General features: G+C 40.7%; 1 protein-coding gene across 2 annotated transcripts in view; it reads left to right on the forward strand.

Annotated features, from left to right (window-relative positions):
* Positions 1-20,789, forward strand: part of LOC144507881 (sorcin-like) — a 44,495-nt gene extending 23,706 nt beyond the window's left edge. For both annotated transcript variants that reach the window (XM_078235324.1, XM_078235334.1), the window contains exons 3-8: positions 3,346-3,415; positions 6,520-6,563; positions 11,206-11,353; positions 13,173-13,286; positions 17,263-17,321; positions 19,621-20,789. In XM_078235324.1, the coding sequence (XP_078091450.1) occupies positions 3,346-3,415; positions 6,520-6,563; positions 11,206-11,353; positions 13,173-13,286; positions 17,263-17,321; positions 19,621-19,647 (462 nt within the window). In that variant the 3' untranslated portion in view covers positions 19,648-20,789. The remainder of the gene's footprint in view (positions 1-3,345; positions 3,416-6,519; positions 6,564-11,205; positions 11,354-13,172; positions 13,287-17,262; positions 17,322-19,620) is intronic.
* Positions 20,790-21,561: the final 772 nt, after the last annotated feature.

Below are 21,561 nucleotides of genomic sequence, written 5' to 3' on the forward strand. Positions count from 1 at the left end.
TTATCAAAACAGCATATGGAATGTTATCTTTTATTTCAAGCAAGCCAGAATGCAAAATTAGAGGAATTGAGGCTTCAGGTCTTTGTCATATCAATTTAGAGTGAATTTAGTTTTTGACATCCCGCCTCAGGAAGTATCCATTCACCTTTGATTTTTTAGTGCAGTTTCATCAGAAACTTTTGGTACATAAGTGGTTAAATTATGAGTAAAAGTTGCATAAAATTAATTTGCATTTCCTTATGTTTAGAAATTCGACAAGTCAGACCAAAGTATTTAAAATGATAGAGACTTGATCTGGTAGATTCCGAGAAACTGGCCGGGATTCTACGACCTCGCTCAGGCAAGGCTCGTAAAATCCCGCCTGAGGCCAACAGAGAATTCCATTCCATGAGCCTTGCCTGACCCGATTCTGGGGCAGGTGCCACTAAAATTCCAGCCAACTATCTCTGGAGGAATCCAGAACAAGAGGACTTAATCTTAAAATTAGAACAAGACCAGTTGGGATATGAAGTCAAGAAGCATTGGGTCAATTGGCCAAGCTAAATTGCCACTTCGTGTCAGGGGGTCTAGCAGGGTAAATATGTAGGGCTACAGGGATAGGGGCTGGGTCGGATTGCGGTCGGTGCAGACTCGATGGGCTGAATGGCCTCCTCCTGCACTGTAGGGATTCTATGATTTTTTTTTTCCACAAAAAGCATAAGGATACTGAAACAACAGGGATTTAAATGATTTACAGATCCTTATTAGGCAAGGATATTAAGGAATATGAAGAAAAGGTAGGTAAGTTAGAGTTGATGTATAAATGATCCATAGCTAACAGAAGACCCAGAAGCAGGCTGAAGGGGCAGAATGGCTTCCTCCCGTTCGTTTAACTTTTTTTTTTCTGGAATTCCTATAAACAGTGCTAATCGTTGGAAGCTTCATTCTGCATCCACGTGAGTAAACCTGTTAGAACCAGAATTTGCATGCAGCTGTGTCAGATTGCTCAGTTAGTAAACTGATACTTCCATCGTGATTCACCTTAGCGACTATAATATTTGCCTTTTATATAATCAGAGCATTTTGCAGCAGAGAAAACATTTGGCTCATCACACTTGTGCTGGCTGTCTTGAAGGAGTTCCATTCCCTCGTCCTTTCCCAATAAAATTTTAAATTGTCCACACACAAATATTTAATTGTGGGCTTTATTAAATGTACAATGGATTCCTGAAATGTGTTATGTATTCTGCTGCCAGCACTGTTTCTAGTAGAATGGATCATGCCCTTCTAAGCATCTGCAAAAAACACACTCCAATCCTGTCTCTTCATATGCTGATCTTGCATTCATGCCCTCCAGTTATTGACCACTGGATCACTGGAATAGAACTGAATTCTTCCTTTCCTGTTAGCATGTGTCCCTTTTTATATCCACTGAATGGCTTGACGCCCTTCCTATAACAGGGCACTCAAAACTGAACATCATATAATAACTGCAGCAGAAATTTAGCATTGCTTCTATATTCAGTACCCCACTTTGAAAAACATGGGATTCAATATTTTTTTTGAGTTCAACAACTGAATAGCAACCAGTCAGAGTTGAATAGACCACTGGAAACCATTGAGAAAAGGCCCCGGAAATGTTACAAATTTTTGGGAGTCAGCAATGTTCCTCTTGACTTCACAAAAACTACTTTGGGCTGTCCCCTAACTGAAGGCAGCAGCTACTAGAAACAACAACAACAACTTGCATTTATGTAGTGCCTTCAAAAAGTTCCAAGGTGTTTTGCAGAAGCATTGTCAAATCAAAAATTGACATCAAACCACGTGTGATTCTAGGAACAGTGAACTAAAATCTTAGACTAAGAGAGAGATTTTAAGGGGTGTCTTGAAAGAGGAAAAGAGATGGAGAAGTTTGAAAAAGAGCTGGAATTTCCGAGACTGTGGCTGAGGGCAGCAAGAGGTACGGCAATTAATGGTGGAGCAGTAAAGTTCAGGGAGCAAGAGAGCTGAGGAGTAGAGGGCCACAGAGATCTCAGAAGGTTGTAGGGCTGCAGGAGATCACGGAGATGGGGAGAGATAAGGACTTGGAGAAATTTAAAAACAAAGATTAGAATTTTAAAAATTGTGTTGCTAGACCAGGAGCCAGTGTAGATCAGCGAGCATGGTTGAATGGAACTTGTTGTGAAGTAGGATACAAGCAGCAGAGTTTACAGAGGGTTCAAGGTGGAAAAACAGCCAGGAAAGCATTAGAATGGTTGAGTCTAACAACGGCACAGGTGAGAGTTTCCCGATGAGCTGAGGCAGGGGTGGAATTGGGAGACATCACAGAAGTGAGTTAGCAGTGCGTTAGTAGTCATAAGGATAGAGAGGAGATGGCATTGGAACCTGAGCTCAGGATTAGATGGGAAGCCACAATTGCCAGGGAGAGTGTGATGGGCTCAGAAGACAAACTCAATGACTTTAGCTTCCTCAGTATTTTAATTAGAGGAGATTTCTGCTCAGCTAATGCTGGGTGTTTAACTGGCAGCTTCTGGATACCTTACTGGTACCTGTAGAAATGCAGAATTGGCATGGTGCCATAACTGGCACAACCCTTGCATCAGTACAGACCGGCTTAGGCTGACTACTCTCCACTAATTTATTCCCTGTTTTGGGCACAACTTCTCCCCGTTAGTGTTTATTGTAATTTGCACTTTTGACCATTCTAATGCTGACCTTGTTCACATGGTGGACAATGACCTTAAGGAGTAACTTCTTATGTACTTGTTCATTGTAAAATTAACCTCCGGGGAGGCTTGATGTTTGCTAACAAACATTATTTTTGTCTGCAACAAAAACAGAAAATGCTGGAAAAATCTCAGCAGGTCTGGCAGCATTTATGGAGAGAGAATAGAGCTAATGTTTCAAGTTTGGATGACCTTTTGTCTCTTGTCTGACAAAGGGTCATCCAGACTCAAAACGTTAGCTCTGTTATCTCTCACCAAATATTGTCAGACCTGCTGAGATTTTCCAGCATTTTCTGCTTATGTTTCAGATTCCAGCATCCGCAGTTATTTGCTTTGGTGTTTATATTCTTTCTATCTGATTGTGTTTACTGCATGACATGATTTTATTTTCAAAGATACTTATTTAACATCAGCTGATACTGTCGTCATGGGTGAAGCCATGATTGACCCCCCCACATTCTAATTTTAAAATTGTCTCTGTTTTTCCACTGTTTTTAGAACAAAATTTTAAATCCTACTCCGAGACTTAAATTCAAACTCTGGCATTACCAATGTGTCAAACCCCTCATGAATATTTTCCATTAATCTGAACCTAGCGCTGTCATCTTTCACATGGATATGTGGCCTTTCTTTTTTGTAGGACGGTCAGATAGATGCTGAGGAACTTCAGAGATGCCTTACTCAATCTGGCATCAGTGGCACCTACAAACGTAAGTTGTAAATGTGTACGAAATATCTTGACTAAGATTATTATTTCAGTACTCTGTGGAATATGCTCATTCAATCCAAAAGTCTGGGTGGAAAAATAAATTGGTAGCATAGTCAGCCATTTGTAGTTGTGGAACTAATTGTTGGACACAGTGTTGGTTGAGTCCCTGTTCCTTGTCTACAAGACTATGGTCTGAATCTTCCAGTCCCACCTACCGTGGGAATCATCATGGGCTGGGCGGAGAATTTGACCGACAAGCAAAGGCCTGTTAACTTCGGGCGGGAAATTCCGGTCCCAGAGTGGGCTGAACTGGAAAATCCCACCCTATGAATCGCTCACAAAATCTGGAGCTGAATAAGGTATGGACTGTGCAAAGTTTCAGTTTGCTTGTGGCCCTTCCAACAGAAATCATCTTTCAGTGCTCTCGGTAACCAAAAGTGACAAGTTTGCGTAAAATCTGTACTTGTTATAATTGACTCTACCTGCCTTTTTGTATCCAGTCTAACATACAAAGGAAAATATGCACATTATAAAATGATCAGTTTCCAAGCATTACCATTGCATTTTTACAAATGGGATAATTGGCTTTTTAAATTTCCCTTCTATGCATTCGCTCCATATTTGTCAAGCAAACTTGCTCTATAATCCAAATCTACTTTGACATCTTTGGTAGCAAGCCCGTCTCTGAGTCAGAAGGCGTATGAATAAGGAGCAGGAACCATAGAATCCCTACAGTGCAGAAAGAGGCCATCCAGCCCATCGAGTCTGCACTGACTCTCTGATAGAACATCCCACCCAGGCCTCCCCTCTTCCCTATCCTCATCAACCCGCACGTTTACCGTGGCTAATCTACCTAACCTTAACATCTTTGGGCACTAAGGGGCAATTTGAAGCACCCGGAAGAAACCCACACAGACACTGGGAGAATGTCTGTGTGGAATTTGCACCCAAGGCCGGAATGGAACCAGGGTCACTGGCATTGAGGCAGCAGTCATGTGCCGCCAATTAATAAAATGAGTGCTGATCTGACAGTCACCTCAAATCTGCATCTGGCCTATTCCTGATAACATATCACCCCTTTGCTTACCAAGAATTTATACACCTCTGTCTTAAAAATATTCAAAGACTGTGCTTCCACCATCTATCAGGAAGAGTGTTTCAAAAACTCTCAACCCTCAGAAAATTTATTTGTTTTAAATGGGCAACCCCTTATTTTTAAACAGAGATCTCTGGTTCAAGATTCTGCCACCGAGGAAACATCCTCTCCACATCCACCCTGTCGAGTCTCCTCAGCATATTGTATGTTTCAATCAAGTCGCTTCTTACTCTTCTAAACTCCAGCAGGTACAAGCCTTACCTGTCTAACCTTTTCTCATAGGACAACCCGTCCATTCCAGATACCTCCAAACTGCTTCCACTTTACATCCTTCCTTAAATAAGGTGACCAATACTGTGCACAGTAATCCAGATGTGATCTCACTAGCGCTCTGTATAACTGAAGCATAACATCCCTACTTTTGTATTCAGTTCCTCTTGCAATAAATTATAATGTTCTATTAGCTTTCCGAATCACTTGCTGTACCTGCATGCAAACCTTTTGTGATTCATGCACTAAAACACCCAGATCCCTCTACACACCAGAGGTCTGCAATCTCTCACCATTATTCTCTTTTATTTCTCCTGCCAAAATGGACAATTTATGAGGCAGTTTATGCCTCATTCCAGAACCTGAGCATGTAACCATGGGTCACTTTCCAGTCAATACTGAGGCAGTGCCTCATTGCTAAAGGATAAACATTCATTCCTCAACCAATGCCACCAAAGAGTAGATTAATTTAGACCATTAGCTGCATTGCTGTTCAGGAGATCTTGCTGAAAGCAAACTTTCTTCCACAATTTCATTACATGCATTCAATTACATTTTGAAGTGTTGTGACTGAAATATTTTTTGAGATGTTTGTGACTTAATAAGACACGATTTAAATGAAAGTTTGTCTGCATCTAAACCGCATTGTACAATTTTTAAAAATCCCACATCGCTCACTCATTAACTTGTAAATGTCCAATTTTAAAACATCTGCTGATTCATCCTTGATGATTCTTTATATCAACTAGTTACTTTTGAGATTAAATTGTCGAGGCTGCTTCAAAATTTATTTTAGGACATTAAAGTCATAACTGTTGAATGGGACGAGCATAAGATTTGTAATTTTTGAAATATGTTCTGATCATTCTGCTTGTTGGCAGTTGTGGGGAAGAAACACTTTATAATAACTAATATCTAGAAAACCTTGGCTGAATAGTGGTAACATGGTTCCATGATAATATTTATACTAAAAAGTAGATGTTGCTCTTGGTGCAAAGTTTGCATTTCAAATGTTTTGCCAGCATTTAATCACGCCATACTGATTCAGAATAAATCACACAAACATTTGTAGCTTTGTGGCTTGTAGAGTTATTGTATTACTTTTGCTTTTAACTGCTGGCTATGGTTCTCTGAAAACACCTTCCATTGCTGTTTCTCTCCCTCGCGCTGAGTGCTCTAATTGTATTTTTTTTTAAACCCCTACACACATACTGACTGATGCTGTAAACCTCACCAGTGCCCTTGCCATTATTGTTCTTCCCATTGACATCAGGAAAACAGATTATCTGAAAATAATCTGATCACTGTGACTGGGAGCTGGTTGTATGTAAATCAGTTGCCACGTTTCCAACATTATAATAGCCACAAGTACTTCATTGGCTATGGGCCAAGTGCTGGTAAATGGGATTAGGTGGGAGGTCAGGTGTTTCTCGGGAGTCGGTGCAGACTCGATGGGCCAAAGGGCCTCTTCTGCACTATTATTCTATGTTTCAAGCACTTTGGGCTGACCTAAAGCTGCTAGGTTTTTTTCATGGTTAAAACTTAGATGGCCCAAGGTCAAGGAATGCTGTAATGCCCATTCTATATGGGGGAGCAAGATAGTAAATTGGTTAATAAGTGTATGTGATCAACAAACCTGGTGCAGACAGTTAAATAGTTTTGACTATAGAATATACATTTTGAAAGGTGATTGTGCTGTGAATTTTGTGTGGTGTTCTAACCTAGTTGTTTTTCTACAGCATTCAGCATGGAGACCTGCAGGCTAATGATTTCCATGTTAGATGTATCCTTTAATGACAGAAGTATTCATTTACTGCAGAATTGTACAGATTTTAAACATGAGCAGTCATGTTTGCCATTAAGTCAACCAGCTGAATATTCCAATGAGAAACAAAGGAAGACTGTTATGGTTGAAGCTACAAGAGCAAGGGGACACAGATTTAAAGTTTCAGGCAGGAGAAAGGGGGAAACGTGAGGAAAAGCAATTTTATGTGCAGTAAGTGGTACTGACGTGGAACTTGCTATGTACAAGGAAGCAGAGATATGAGAGATTTCAAAAGGAAATTGCGTGAGCACTTGAGGGGAGTAAAATTGAAGGGCTACAGGGAGAAGAGTGAGAGAATGGGACTGATTGGATTGCTCTGCAGAGAACTGCTGTGAGCTCGATGGGCCGAATAATCTTATGCCATACTCTACGAACGTGGTCTATGATAAAAACGAAGATAAAGGCAAAATACTGTGGATGCTGGAATCTGAAACAAAAACAGAAATTGCTGGAAAATCTCAGATGGTCTGACAGCATCTGTGGAGGAAGAATAGAGCCAACGTTTTGAGTCAGGATGACCCTTTGTCAGAGCTCTGGGATACCACCCATTAGATCCAGGGGACTTATCGGCCTTTAACCCCATGAGCTTCTCTAGAACATTTTCCCTAGTGATTGTTATTGTATTTATTTCCTCCACCCCCATATCCACCCCTTCATTATTTAGAATTTTTGGAATGTTATTAGTATCTTCCACCATGAAGGTTGATGCAAATGATTTGTTCAACTCCTCTGCCATTTCCTAATTCCCCAATCTCATTTTCTAAGGGGCCTATGTTAACTTCAGCCTCTCTCTTCCTTTTTGTGTGTCCCAACGGAACTGCAAAATATGGATATGACAAAGTCAAAACACCTCTGTTTGCAAAGCAAAAAGGATGCTCTTTACAAGAAATATAGGAACAAGACAGGCAGGAAACCACTTTTTTTGGTGAAATCAAAAATAATTCAAAACCACTACTGCAGTACCAACATTGAAGTCAATGATCATCGTGCAGAATTTAAGTTAGGTTAAAGTGCAGCAGTCTCAGTTCTGTCTGATGGAGTTAATTGACTGCAAAAAGTTTAATCTCTGACCTTCACCAATTACACCAAGTTCCAGGAGGAATCAAGCTAAAAGTCAAAGGTCACCTTGATGCAATATTGAAGTACAGAGGCACTATTTAAAGTTTTTTTTAGAAGTTTATTTATTAGTCAAATGTAAGGCTTACATTAACACTGCACTGAAGTTACTGTGAAATTCCCCTAGTCGCCACATTCCAGCGTCTGTTTGGGTCAATGCACCAAACCAGCACGTTTTACAGACTGGGAGAAAACCGGAGCACCCGGAGGAAACCCATGCAAACATGGGGAGAATGTGCAAACTCCACACAGACAGTGACCCAAGCTGGGAATCGAACCTGGGTCACTGGCACTGAGGCAGCAGTGGTAACCACCCCTTGTAACTAATTTATCACTAATCCTGAAAGCTGAAGAAGTCAATGACAAAGAACACAACAAAGAATCTAGAAGAGAATTTCCAAAACTCTTCAAAGGCTTGGGAAGATTGAAAATAGTGAAACACATCACGCTAAGAGCAGATGCAAAGCTCATTTATTTGTTTGCACCCAGGAAGGTCCTCCACACACTGATAAAATGGGTAAGAAGTGCGACAGAGATGATGCTTCAACAAGGGACTATTTTGTCAGTTATAAACCCAACCAGCTGGTTCCAAAATCAAATGGACCTGTCCGAATTTGAGTTGACCCAACACAATTGAACAAAGCAGTAGAATGGGAAATCCACCCAATGGCATGGCACTGCTGTGGGACAATTCAATCACCATCAGGAGAGAAACGGGATCAGGTTTCAAAACTTTCATTCTGATGTATGAAGGTTCAGGACCATCATGGACAATCTAAGACTGACTCTCAAAATTTACATTAAAGTCATCTCCTTTTCTGAAATAGAAAATGCTGGAAAATCTCAGCAGGTCGGACAGCATCTGTGGAGAGAGAATAGAGACAACCTTTTGGGTCTGGATGACCCTTTGTCAGAGCTGACTAGCCGCTGTTTCTCCTGAGCAAGTGCATTCGGCATTGTTCACACAAATGGAACACACTTCCCCCTATCTTGCATGCGTTGACCTTGTGCTGCAATATTCTGAACTCCTTTGTCTCACTCCTTGACTCGACTGAAGCACATCTGCCAGCCATGGGTTCTGCCTTTCATCACTCGGTGTGAAGAAACATTTTTCAGCTAATTATTGTTTTAACATTCCTCAACTAACAACTTAGCACATCTACCAATTCAATTAAGCTTGCTTTTCCTGTTTAGTGTTTGATTTTGCTGAATGATACTTTGCAACTAAAATCGTCTAACCCTTTCAGTAAATTGTTTAACCTTTCCAAGTGAACCTCTCACAAACTTGTGAAGCACACAATCTTTTTTTTTATACTTTTCCAATTCAATCAAATCAAATCCAATTCAGAGTCTCAACAAGTTGAGACATTTCCGATCCAGGCTGACAAGACAGGGCGGGCGACTAAACCACCCTGTCCTGGGCCTGATCTACATGAGTCGAGCTGATTGGAGAAGGGGGAGGATCCTCCTCCAAGACTTGAGCTCATTTGCATCTTAGCCAAAAGGCCGAGATGCCGCTTTTAAAAATCTCACAATCTTTACTATGCTCAAAGTAAGTGGCAGATTCTGGCAATTACTGCTGGACCAGGAGTCAAACCTTCTCACCACCTTCGTACCACTTTTTGGACATTATTGTACAGGAAGTAGTTGATGCCAGAACATTGAATGTATTCAAGAGGTGGCTAGCTATAGCACTTGGGACGAATGGGATCAAAAGGTATGGGGAGAAAACGGGATTAGGCTATTGAATTGGATGATCAGCCATGATTGTGATGAACGGCGGAGCAGGCTGAAAGGGCCACATGGCCTCCTCCTGCTCCTTTCTTCTATGTTTTGACCTATTTTTGGCATGATGCAACTGGCTTGCAGGAGGTGGATGCTTATATACGTACTGTTTACATATATGGCCAAATCTTTGACCACAGCAAGGCAATGGTGGGGTTGGCAACTTCCATCCTGCCCTGCCACACAACTGGCCATGTTACTTTGCATAGCTAATTGGGTGGCTGCCACATGATTACACGTGGCTAGCTATCCCACCTGCGGGTGGAAGTCCCGCTCATTCCCAATCCCACTGCTGGGACATTCACTGCAATATGATTCTGCCCCATTTTTCAAAATAACTTTGAGGAAATAACTGGTACTTTTGATAAATAACTCAGAATGAAGCTGAAAACAGTATATTGATGCCACCTGTAAAATAACTGCCCAATGGTTTGGTGATTAAAGGTACCATGATGTAGAGGTCAAATTAAGCATGTCGTTCTTGCCTAACTTGTAATATGATGCAAGTTTTGACAATTAATAGTGTTAAAATTATATTCTGTACAGTGCATCGTTATTTTATGGTATCAAGTAAACCCTTGTTCTTTCACAATGACTTTTGATTAGATTTGATTTTGATTTATTGTCACATATATTAACATACAGTGAAACGTATTATTGCTTGCGCGCTATACAGACAAAGCATACTGTTCATAGAGAAGGAAACGAGAGAGTGCAGAATGTAATGTTACAGTCATAGCTAGGGTGTTGAGAAAGATCAACTTAATGCAAGGTAAGTCCATTCAAAAGTCCGACAGCAGCAGGGAAGAAGCTGTTCTTGAGTCGGTTGGTATGTGACCTCAGACTTTTGGTTTTTTTTCCCCGACAGAAGAAGGTGAAAGAGAGAATGTCCAGGGTGTGTGGGGCCCTTAATTATGCTGGCTGCTTTGCCAAGACAGCGGGAAGTGTAGACAGAGTCAATGGATGGGAGGCTGGTTTGCGTGATGGATTGGGCTATATTCACGACCTTTTGTAGTTCTGGTTCTCGTGCTGGTAACCTCAGAAATCCCAATTTGACTGCCTCGCCTCCATCAGACGGGAACCTTAGAATTTAGGAACTTCCCATTTAGTCCTATGATTCACAAAGCAGTCAAGTTTATGGTATTAATAACATCCTGAGGAAAAATATAATGCCACCTGCGCTTGCAATCACACAACAGTATCGAGTTGGTCAAAATAACCTTTTCATCCATGTGACTGTGCATTCAATCCTTCCACCATTTTGGCAGAAAAGAAAATTAAAATCTCCTTTTTTAAAAAAAAATTCAGAGCCTGAGTGCCTATATTGGGCACTGCAAAGAATGTACAGCACAGAAATTGGTCATTTGGTCCAACTGGTCTATACTGGTGTTTATGCTCCACACAAATCTACCGACCCTACTTCATCTAATCCAATCAACATGTATTCCTTTTTCATTCATGTACTTAGTGCAGAGAAAAGCTGGCTGAAGATAGTTCACACACTATACCATTAGTGCTTGAGTTTCTTTTAGGTATAAATTTGAATTTTGTTTTGCAGGCTCCTTTTCAAATTACTTCTTCAAGCTTTGGATTCGTTGATTAGTACCATATTACAGTTAACTGTTGACTTCAATATTTGCATAGCAGTAAATGATCACTTTCTTTCAAAGATGTTTTGTCCCTTAATGGTAATTTCCAGCGAGATATGTCTGGCACGATGGGTTTTCCAGAATTCAAAGAGCTGTGGACTGTTTTGAGTAACTGGCGGCAGAATTTTTCTACCTTTGACCGAGATCGAAGTGGAACTGTAGAGCCCCAGGAACTACAACAGGCTATAGGTGCTATGGGTAAGTGAGAGATTTTAATGCATTACATTCGATTACTGATTCCTGTTCTAACCTCCCCAGTTACTACAGGAACGCAACAATTGGCTTGGATGTCTGCTCTAGCTCAGTTGGGAGCACTCTCACTTCCAATGGGTCACTGTCTATGTGGAGTCTGCACGTTCTCCTTTGTCTGTGTGGGTTTCCTCCAGGTCTACAGGTTTCCTCCCACAGTCCGGAAGACGTGCTGGTTACGTGCATTGGTCATGCTAAATTCTCCCCCAGTGTACCCGAACAGCCGCCTGTGTGTGGCGACTAGGGGATTTTCACAGTAACTTAATTGCAGTGTTAATGTCATCCTACTTGTGACGCTAATAAATGAACTTTAAACTTTCATGTTTCAGTGATATTTTAAATTGTCAGATTCAAACCCTAAATCATTTGACTGACTGTTCCATTACTAAATCAATTCACCATTACTTTTCCAGGCCCTGCTTGAACCACTTTTTCTTGCTTTATGAAGGAAATCCTGATATAATTTTGTCTGTGAAAATGCTAGATAGATCGCCCATTTTGCAGTCAGGATTGCAAATAGCTAGGCTATCCCATTCGCCATTTTAGTATAGCACTAGTGTGATACAAAGTAACAGCACAGGAACAGGTCCTTCGGCCCTCCAAGCCTGCACTGACCATGCTGTCCGTCTGAACTAAAGCCCCCTACCCATCTGGGAACTATATCCCTCTATTCCCATCCAGTTCATGTATTTGTCAAGACGCCTCATAAAAGTCACTATCGTATCTGCTGCCACTACCTCCCCCAGCAGTGAGTCCCAGGCACCCACCATCCTCTGTAAAAAAAAAAAACTTGCCTCGTACATCTCCTTTAAACTTTGCCCCTCGCACCTTAAACCTATGTCCCTGAGTAATTGACTCTTGCACCCTGGGAAAAAGCTTCTGACTATCCACTCTGTCCATGTCCCTCATAATCCTTGTAGACTTCTAACAGGTCGCCCCTCCACCTCCATTGAGAACAAACCAAGTTTCTCCAACCTCTCCTCACAGCTAATGCCCTCAATGCCAGGCAACATCCTGGTAAATCTTTTCTGCCCCCTCTCCAAAGCCTCCACATCCTTCTGGTAGTGTGGCAACCAAAATTGAACATTATATTCCAAGTGCAGCCTAACTAAGGTTCTATAAAGCTGCAACACGACTTGCCAATTTTTAAACTTAATGCCCCAGCCGATGAAGGCAAGCATGCTGTATGCCTTCTTGACTAACCTTCTCCACCTGCGTTGCCACTTTGTGACCTGTGCACCTGTACACCCAGATCCCTCTGCCTATCAATACTTTAAGGGTTCTGTCATTTACTGTATATTTCCTACCTGTATTAGACCTTCCAAAATGCATTAACTCTCATTTGTCCGGATTAAACTCCATCTGCCATCTCTCTGCCCAAGTCTCCAACCGATCTATATCCTTCATTTTAACTTGTATAAAAAAAACACAGGAAATACCCTGGGAGATCTCCCTGGCAATATTATGTTTCTATATTTAACAGAAGAAAACCTAAGGATCACAATTCTAAAAATTCAACTGGTGTAAAATATCCAAGAACACTACTATGTACAGTCCTAAGATTTATAAACCGTCTTTCCTTTATCGTGATCATATAAATTCTGTCTTTAAATTTTCTATCAGCACAAGATGCAAAAAATCTAGTTAAATTATCCAGTTATTTTGTAACCTGAATGTTCATGCACACCTAAAATATTGTTTCATATTTTCAGAATGTATAAGAACTGTGTAATATTCTGAACATTTTTCTATCCATTTCATTGACAAGGGTACAGATTGTCTCCTCAAGGTTTGAACGGAATAATAAAACGATATAGCACCCATGGGAAGATCTCGTTTGATGATTATGTAGCCTGTTGTGTGAGACTCCGGGCTCTGACAGGTATGTAACTCTGTGAACGTGGCACATTGTACTTGGTTCTGAATAGGCTACATTGGAAATATCAAAACAGAAAAGGATGGAAATGCACTAGTTGATCTGGTAATGTGCGTGGAGAGAGAAATAGAGTTAATATAACAAGACGATGATCCTTCATCTCACTACACAGATACTGCAAGAGCAGCTGGGTGTTTCCAGCATTTCTATTATTATTTGAGGTTTCCAGCATCAGAAGTACTGTGATCTTGTATTTGCAAAATCAATAAAAGCTACGGCCACTGACTATTTGTACAGAAATTGTTTTTGATCTGAACTGTTTTTGGTAGTATACAATGGAACTGAAGTGTCACTAAGATTTCCGAGTTTTTCCAGTCTTCCATGCTAATGTGACGTTCAGACCTTTCAACCTAGTACCTTTTAACCTTCATATGACTTTTAAACTCTATTCTTAAGATATGGGTGTCATTAGCAAAGCTCTAGTTGTCCTGGGAATACTTATCTAATTAGCCTTTAAAAGATGCAGTGGTCTCTGAAGGCTTCCCCTGGCAAATCATTCTTTGCTGCAATACCAACTCCATAAAGATATAGAATAATACAAATTGTACTGTGCGGAATAGTTTTAATAGGGTCAGTGGTGATTTTTATTTTATCATATTCGCATTAGGAATTTTACAGTTAAATATTTTCTTATTTGTTCTTGAGATGTGAACTTCACTGGCAAGGCCAGTATTTATTATCAATCCCTGCTGCCTTCGAAATGGTGTAGAGAGCCGCTTTCATGAACCGGTGAATCCAAGTGCTGTGGGTACAACTATAGTACAGCTATGGAGGCAGTCCAAGAATTTTGATCGAGTGACAGTGAAGGAGTTCCAAGTCACGAAGCCGTGTGACTTAGAGGTGATCTTGCAGGTGGTGGTGTTCCCATTTGCCTGTTGGCCTTGTTCTTCTAGGTGGTGTAGGTTGAGAGTTTGGAAGGTGCTGTCAAAGGAATCTTGATGAGTTTCTACAGTGCATCTCCTTTATGATACATACTGCTGCCACTGTACGTCAGTCGTGGAGAGAGTGAATATTGAAGGTGGTGGGTGGGGTATTCACCAAGTGGACCGCATTGCTCTGGACAGTGTCAAGCTTCTTGAATGTTATTGGAGCTGCACTCATCTAGGCAAGTGGAGAGTATTCTATCGCAGGCGTGACTTGTACCTTCTAAATGGTGGACAAGGTTTAGGAAGTCATGAGGTGAGGTACTCACTGCAAAATTCCAAGCTTTGTTCGAATGGCAGACAGTGACTAGTGGGGTACTGCAGGGATCAGTGCTAGGACCCCAGCTATTTGCAATATAGGTTAATGATTTAGATCAGGGAGATCAATGTAATATCTCCAAATTTGCAGATAACACAAAGCTGAGTGGTAGGGTCAGCTTTGAGGAGGATGGAGGATGCTTCAATATGATTTGGACAAGCTGAGTGAGTGGACAAATGGACGACAGATGCAGTATAATATAGATCAAGGTGAGGTTGTACTCTTTGGTAGCAAAAACATGAAGGCAGATTATTATCTGAATGGCTGTAAATTGAGAGGGGGAGATATGCAATGAGACCTAGATGTCCTCGTTCACCAGTCGCAGAAGGTAAGCATGCAGGTGCAGCAGGCGTTAAAGAAGGCAAATGGTATGTTGGTCTCCATGGCGAGAGGATTCGAGTACAGGAGTAAGATGTCTTGCTCCAGTTATAAAGGGCTTTGGTGAGGCCACACCTAGAATACTGTGTGCAGTTTTGGTCTCATTATCTGAGGAAGGATGTTCTTGCTTTGGAGGGAGTGCAGCAAAAGTTTACCAAACTAATTCATCAGTCCCACCATCCCAAGAATGAGGAGATACTGAGTCAGTTAGGATTATATTCACTGGCGTTCAGAAGAATTATGGGGATCCTATAGAAAGCTATAAAATTCTAACAGGACAAGACAGGGTAGATGCAGGAAGGATGTTCCTGATAATTAGGGAGTCCAGAAACGGGGGTCATAGACTAGAGATATGAGGTTAACCTTTTAGGACTGAGATGAGAAGAAATTTCTTCACCTAGGCTTATGGAAGCTTATGGAATTCTCTACCACAAAAAGCAGTGGAGGCCAAAACATGTTATCAAGAGGTTAGATATAGTTCTTGGGGCAATGGAGATCAAAGGATATGGGGGGGAAATCGGTATCAGGCTATTGAGTTGGATCATCAGCCATGATCAAAATGAATGGCGGAGCAGGCTTGAGGGGCTGAATGGCCTACTGCTCCTATTTTCTAAGTTTCCATGATCTGCTCTTGTAAATATAGTATTTATATGGCTGGTCCAGTTCAGTTTGTGGTCAATGGTAGTTGATGGTGAGGGATTCAGCAATGGTAATGCCACTGAATAATAAAAGGAGAGAGTTAGAATCTCTCTTGTCAGAGGTGGTCATTGCCTGTCAATTATGTGGCAAGAATGTTTCTTGCCATGTTTATCAGCCTAAGCCAGGTCTTGTAGCCTATGGGAAGGATAGCTTCAGTATCTGAGGGTTTGCAAATGTTGCCGAACATTGTGCCATCAGCAGCAAAGATCCCCACTTCTGACTTTTTACATTTGAAGAAAGGACATTGATGAAGCAGCTGAAGAAGGTTGTATCTAGAACATGACCCGAAGTACTCCTGTAGTCACACCTTCCAGGTTGAGATAATGGGTTGGCAACAACCACAACTAACATCCTTTCTGTGGGTTATGACTCCAAAAAGTGGAGAGTTTTCCTCCTTATTTGTCATTGATTTCCGTTTTGTTAGAGCTCCTTGATGCTACAAGGTCAAATGCTGCCTTGATGTCAAGAGAAGTCATTTTCTCCTCTCCCCTCAAGTTCAGCCGATTGGTATACATTTGGACCCAGTCTATCATGAGGGCAGGAGCAGAATCCACTGTACGGGGAATTATTTACCCAGCCCATAATGTTTGCACAGTAAATTTGTGTAGAGCGAGAGAGAATAGTATTTCATTCTGTTTGGGTTCATGTTGCAGTCATGACACTCAAAGTAAAATGGAGATTAGATTATGTTGCAACACACCCTTCATTTCTTTATTCCCCTATGTTTGAACACTAGCAAGAACTATGTTTCATTAAATAAAAAATTGTGAAGTGCAAAATAAGTTTGTAACTTTAACTTTGTTAACTTTTTTAGTTGGTCTCTTTTTAAAGAAAGTAAAAATTAAAAATGATTATGTCCACTTAGCTTTTTTTTGTCTCATACTCTAATTGTGACCTACCTGAAAATAGCACTGATACACAGTTGAATATGTTTAAGAAATTGCCATTTATGGAATTTCTTACTGTCAGACCACCACCTTCGTTCAGGACGATTGCCAATTCCTGTCCCCATTGTGGATTTTCACTGATTTGTTTGAAAATTAACTAACAATTCTTTCAGATATACTTTCTTCAATTAAATGTGTTCTTAAATTAATAGTTTTTGCTCTTTAGATTATTAAATTGTGACTTTTACGTTTGAACTGTTTTCAAGTTTCCTTGATTTTTGAAACAAAACTTCACTTTCAAAACCATTTTCAATCAAAAATGAGGTTGTATATTATAATGGGTGTAGTAATATCAGTTTTTTGTGGGAGTTATTTCAGAGCTTGAATCCTTTTCTATTTGTCTATATTACTGTTTGGCAGTACTCTATCAGCATCACTAATAGGTACAGCCATGGAAATGCCTTTCAGTAGTTAAGTCATGGTACCATGCTATTTATGTTGCTTTCTGTTTATAATGCATTGTTTGGTGAGAACATATAAAATCATCTTGTTCTATGCAAGAAAGAATTGAGTCGCACAAGAGACATGAATCATTAAGTGGAGAGCTCAGTTTATATTTTAAGTTTGGAAACCTTTAGGCTTGGCATTCACATAGTTTCATTACATCATTTGTCTAATATGTTATTATTTAAATGTTTTGCTTTGTTTCCCATCAGAGGCCTTCAGAAGAAGAGATACTTCCCAACAAGGAGTTGTTAATTTTGCATATGATGATGTGAGTACAGATGCATTCTTATTTACACTTGCAGATTCATTTTAATAGATGAATCGCTATACTAATCTAACTGAGGGGAAGAACCATTCGTTTGACTTGTGTTCAACTCCAGTACTCGAATGTGATTTTCAACACCTCAGGGATTCTGCAATGCTGCTTGGAGAACATTTACCTTCTTCACACCTGACGATATAACTCGCTACTAATTGAAATCTAATGTAAAATAATTCTTCTTTGTTTCAAGCTTTCCGAATGGTTCAGTATACAATAGTGTCCCAGTTTTCTGATTGATTGTGTTTCTATTACAAAAAGGAGGTGCAATTGAGCTCCCTGTTAGTTGCTATTAAAATCACTACTTAAATCTGCATAGCTACCTGCCAAAAGGTGCACAGTGATTAGCACTGCTGCCTCAGCGCCAGGATCCAGGTTCAATTCCGGCTTCGGGTGACTGTGTGGAGTTTGCACATTCTCCCCGTGTCTGCACGCGTTTCCTCCCACAGTCCAAAGATGTGCAGGTTAGGTGGATTGGCCATGCTAAATTGCCCCTTAGTGTCAGGGGGATTAGCAGGGTAAATATGTGGGGTGACGGGGATAGAGCCTAGGTGGGATCGTGGTCGGTGTAGACTTTATGGGCCAAATGACCTCCTTTTGCACTATGGGGATTGTATGAAAAAAGCAAGCTGAAAGTGTTTTCCAGCACATTTTCAACTCTGTGGCAACTAGCCCCACCCGTCAGTAGACATCTTCTCCATTGTGCCTGGGACGTCAAATGGAAAACCAAGAAGTCTCGGCCATCAGCTGCCACTTGTTTTCCATTCTATATCTGGCCCTCCTCCACTGAGTATTATTTATCTATCCACCCTATAAAAGTTGCGGAATTGTCAATAAAAACACCATTTCACTACTGGCATTTGGGGAAGGGAAGCTGGTACCCCTCGCCCTGAAAGGCATTCGGTGTGACTCAATAACATATATTGCAGATAATTTCTCCTGAAATGCCCTAACAAGTCAGGTGAGTTATTACGACAATCAGGGATAAGCAAAAGCTGGGCTTGACTGTGTCTCCCACAAGTTGCAAATGGCAGGGTGAGGGATCTTGCTCTGTTCTTAAATGCACAAATAAGACCATAAGATGAAGGAGCAGAAGTAGGCCATTCAGCCTATTGAATCTGCTCTGCCATTAAATGAGATCATGACTGAAATGATAATCCTCAACTCTACTTTCTCGCCTTATCCCCATAACCCTTGATTCCCTTGCTGATTAAAAACCTGTCTATCTCAGCCTTGAACAAGCTTAACCGCCCAGCCTCTACAACCCTCTGGTAAGAATTCCACAGATCCATTACCCTCAGAAGAAACTCCAATTAATTTCTGTCTTAAATGAGTGAACCCTTATTCTGAGGTTATGCCCTCGATCCTAGACTCTTTCTCAAGGGGGAAACAGCCTCTCTGCATCTACACTGTCAAAACCCTGAGAATCCTATATATCTCAATAAGGTTGCCTCTCATTCTTCTGAACCCCAGTGAACACCGGCCCAATGTACTTAACCTCTCATAAGAAAATCTCTTCTCTGGATTGCCTTCAATACCAGTATATCTTTCCTTAGTTAGATCAAAACTGTTCATGTAAAAAAACTTAGAAACTATTATTTAATGACCAACATTGAAATGTTTTTATCCCACTTCAGAAAGTCTGGGGACATTTATGATTATAACTAAAGTGCAGAAATTACATTTTACCTCCAGTTCAGTATTGTATGCCATATGGGAGTGTCAAAGATTGGTGTACCAGTACTCTAAGTGGTATGGGGCAAATTCAGGAGAATCACTAGTTCATTACCTTGCAAATTCCCTAAATCAGATTTCAGGTAAGAGAAGCTTTTCACAATTACTCGTTTAAAATTTCGACTTGGTGAAGAGTAGGAGTAACACATGAAAATCCAAAGTCGAATCCCCATTCTGTTGAACTATCTGATCTCAGCCCAGAGTAGTGGTTGAGACATTGCAATCGACTATGATTTCTGCTCCTGCTCGCTACCCAGCAACCCCTGCAGGACATGTAGCCAGAGCCAAACTTTGCTGTGATTCTCCCATGATTGAATACACTCACCGTCCATTGTTATGGTTCATAACAGTCACTTGAGTGAGTTACGGAAGGGGAGGGCAGCAGAAATAGGAGGCAACATCTCTGGGTGAGGGATAAACATTAGAAGTAAAATTATTACAGTTGTTTAATTTTATTTGATTTGCAAATGGGAGTCATTAACACTTGATAAATATTTTACGATTTCTTTTTCAGTTCATCATGTGCACGATGACTATTTAACTGAAGCAAGATTGAAAAGAAGACTATAATTTCCAAAAGAACCTAATCTCTTTTTGAGTGCCCACTCTAATAGCCAACTGCAACATTATGCAATGTTATACAGTATATATGTAAAGAAAAGTGCATGATACGGAATGTATGAGTTTTGGCTGATTATGTAATGCTGCACTAGGTAACTGCTGTGAAATCAGTTAACTTTTTAATAATGATGGACATTAATTTTTGTACTGAATTCTGCCAATTAATGCTTGGTTTGATAGTGAACATTTTGAAAGCTTATATGAGCAACAGAAAACAATGTAGCTTCCATAATGAAGGTATTGAATTCAAATACATAAGTTGCACAAAGCCTATTGTTGCATATGTTTTGTTCATATTAATTGAAGGTCATATGATGAGAAAACTTGTCAAATAACAAAAGGAAATGAGAAATTCTGATAAGTGAGATGACATTCAGGTCAATGATTTTCCTAATCTCTTTGTAGAAGTAGTGTATTCTTCACTCTGCACAAACTCTTCCTGTGAGTGCTTGGTCAGTTTGAGCCCCACTCCAGAACACATTTGAAGTGTCAGTCTAAAATTATATTATCGAGGGATGTCAACATTGTCAGATATTATTTTTCAGATGAGATTTAAATTGAATCATTGACCTAAAAATTAGAATAGTGTCCAAATCTGGTCATGCTCCTGGTGTAGCTCATGCTGCACAAACCTGATGAGGTTGGAGGCAGGATTGTGGAAAATGGCTCTTGTGTGTTTGTGCAAACTCCAGTTGCAGTCAGTCAACAGTCTCAGGTGAGTTCAGGGAGGGGGTGCAATGGCTGTCCACAGCTTGTGAAACCAATGGGAAGCCAGTGGGAGAAGGTAAGTGAAAGCTCAAACCTACCTTTCAGGCAGCTGTTTCCTTTAGGGTTAGGGTTTGGCTACAAGGCATCTGAAGAAACTAAATGCAGTATGGAATGTGCACAACTTTTACAGAGGACCTGAAACTCTTGTTAAGCCCCCTCGTGTCTAACCAATCTGCTGTTTAATCACATTGCTGGATGGAATTAACACATGAATGCTGTCCATCATATTGAATCTTTCAGTGTCTATCTAATGCTAGTAAAGTGGATGTATAACTATCCAGTTTCTCATCTGCTAGTTCAGCTGGATGTAAAGAAGGTCTTGGGATAGAACAAGGCCGTTTATTTTTTGCCCAGGCTTACATGCTCCCTCAAACAAACAATACCAGAACCAAATTCACTTCACTGTGGGACCTTGCTATGTAGGTATTGACTGCTGTATTTGCTCCAAGACTACAGTGAGTACACTTCAAAAGCAAAGAATTAGGTTGTGAGCTGCTTAAGTACATCCTGAGAATATAATGTGATGTATAACTACAATTTTCCTACCAGACTGCAAGACCCTGATTTGACTCAGACTGGCTCCGGACTGATCCAGTATTTTGCAAGTGAGTGAGTGATAACAAGACAGAGGGAATTCTGTGACCAGACCTCCTGGCCTGCTCTTCATACAGTGCCTTTGCCTTCCTCTGCTGAAGTGCTACCTCTCGTGCTTGTATTAAGACTCGTATGCCATTTTTATACCTTGCCATTTCATGCTCATGGCAATTTTTGTAGCTCGTTATCCCAACCTTAAAACCCCAGCGGTTACATTTTGACCCAAGACCTTTGGTTTGCTTGGGTTGGACGGAGGCTCTGCTGCTCACAAGGCCCCCCTCCAAACCTAGTATACCCAAACATTAGCCTCTTTTACCACCATTGTTCTGGAATCCCCCTAGACCTGTGATGGCATTGTGCTAGGCAGACAATGAATTTTTGTTCTCTCATCCTCTTTCAGCTCAGATAATAATGGCTTTTATGCAATATATAATATGGACCCCATCCATCACCACCACCTTCCACCTGGCTG

This window comes from Mustelus asterias, chromosome 2 (genome assembly GCF_964213995.1).
Source record: "Mustelus asterias chromosome 2, sMusAst1.hap1.1, whole genome shotgun sequence".
Lineage (NCBI taxonomy): Eukaryota > Metazoa > Chordata > Chondrichthyes > Carcharhiniformes > Triakidae > Mustelus > Mustelus asterias.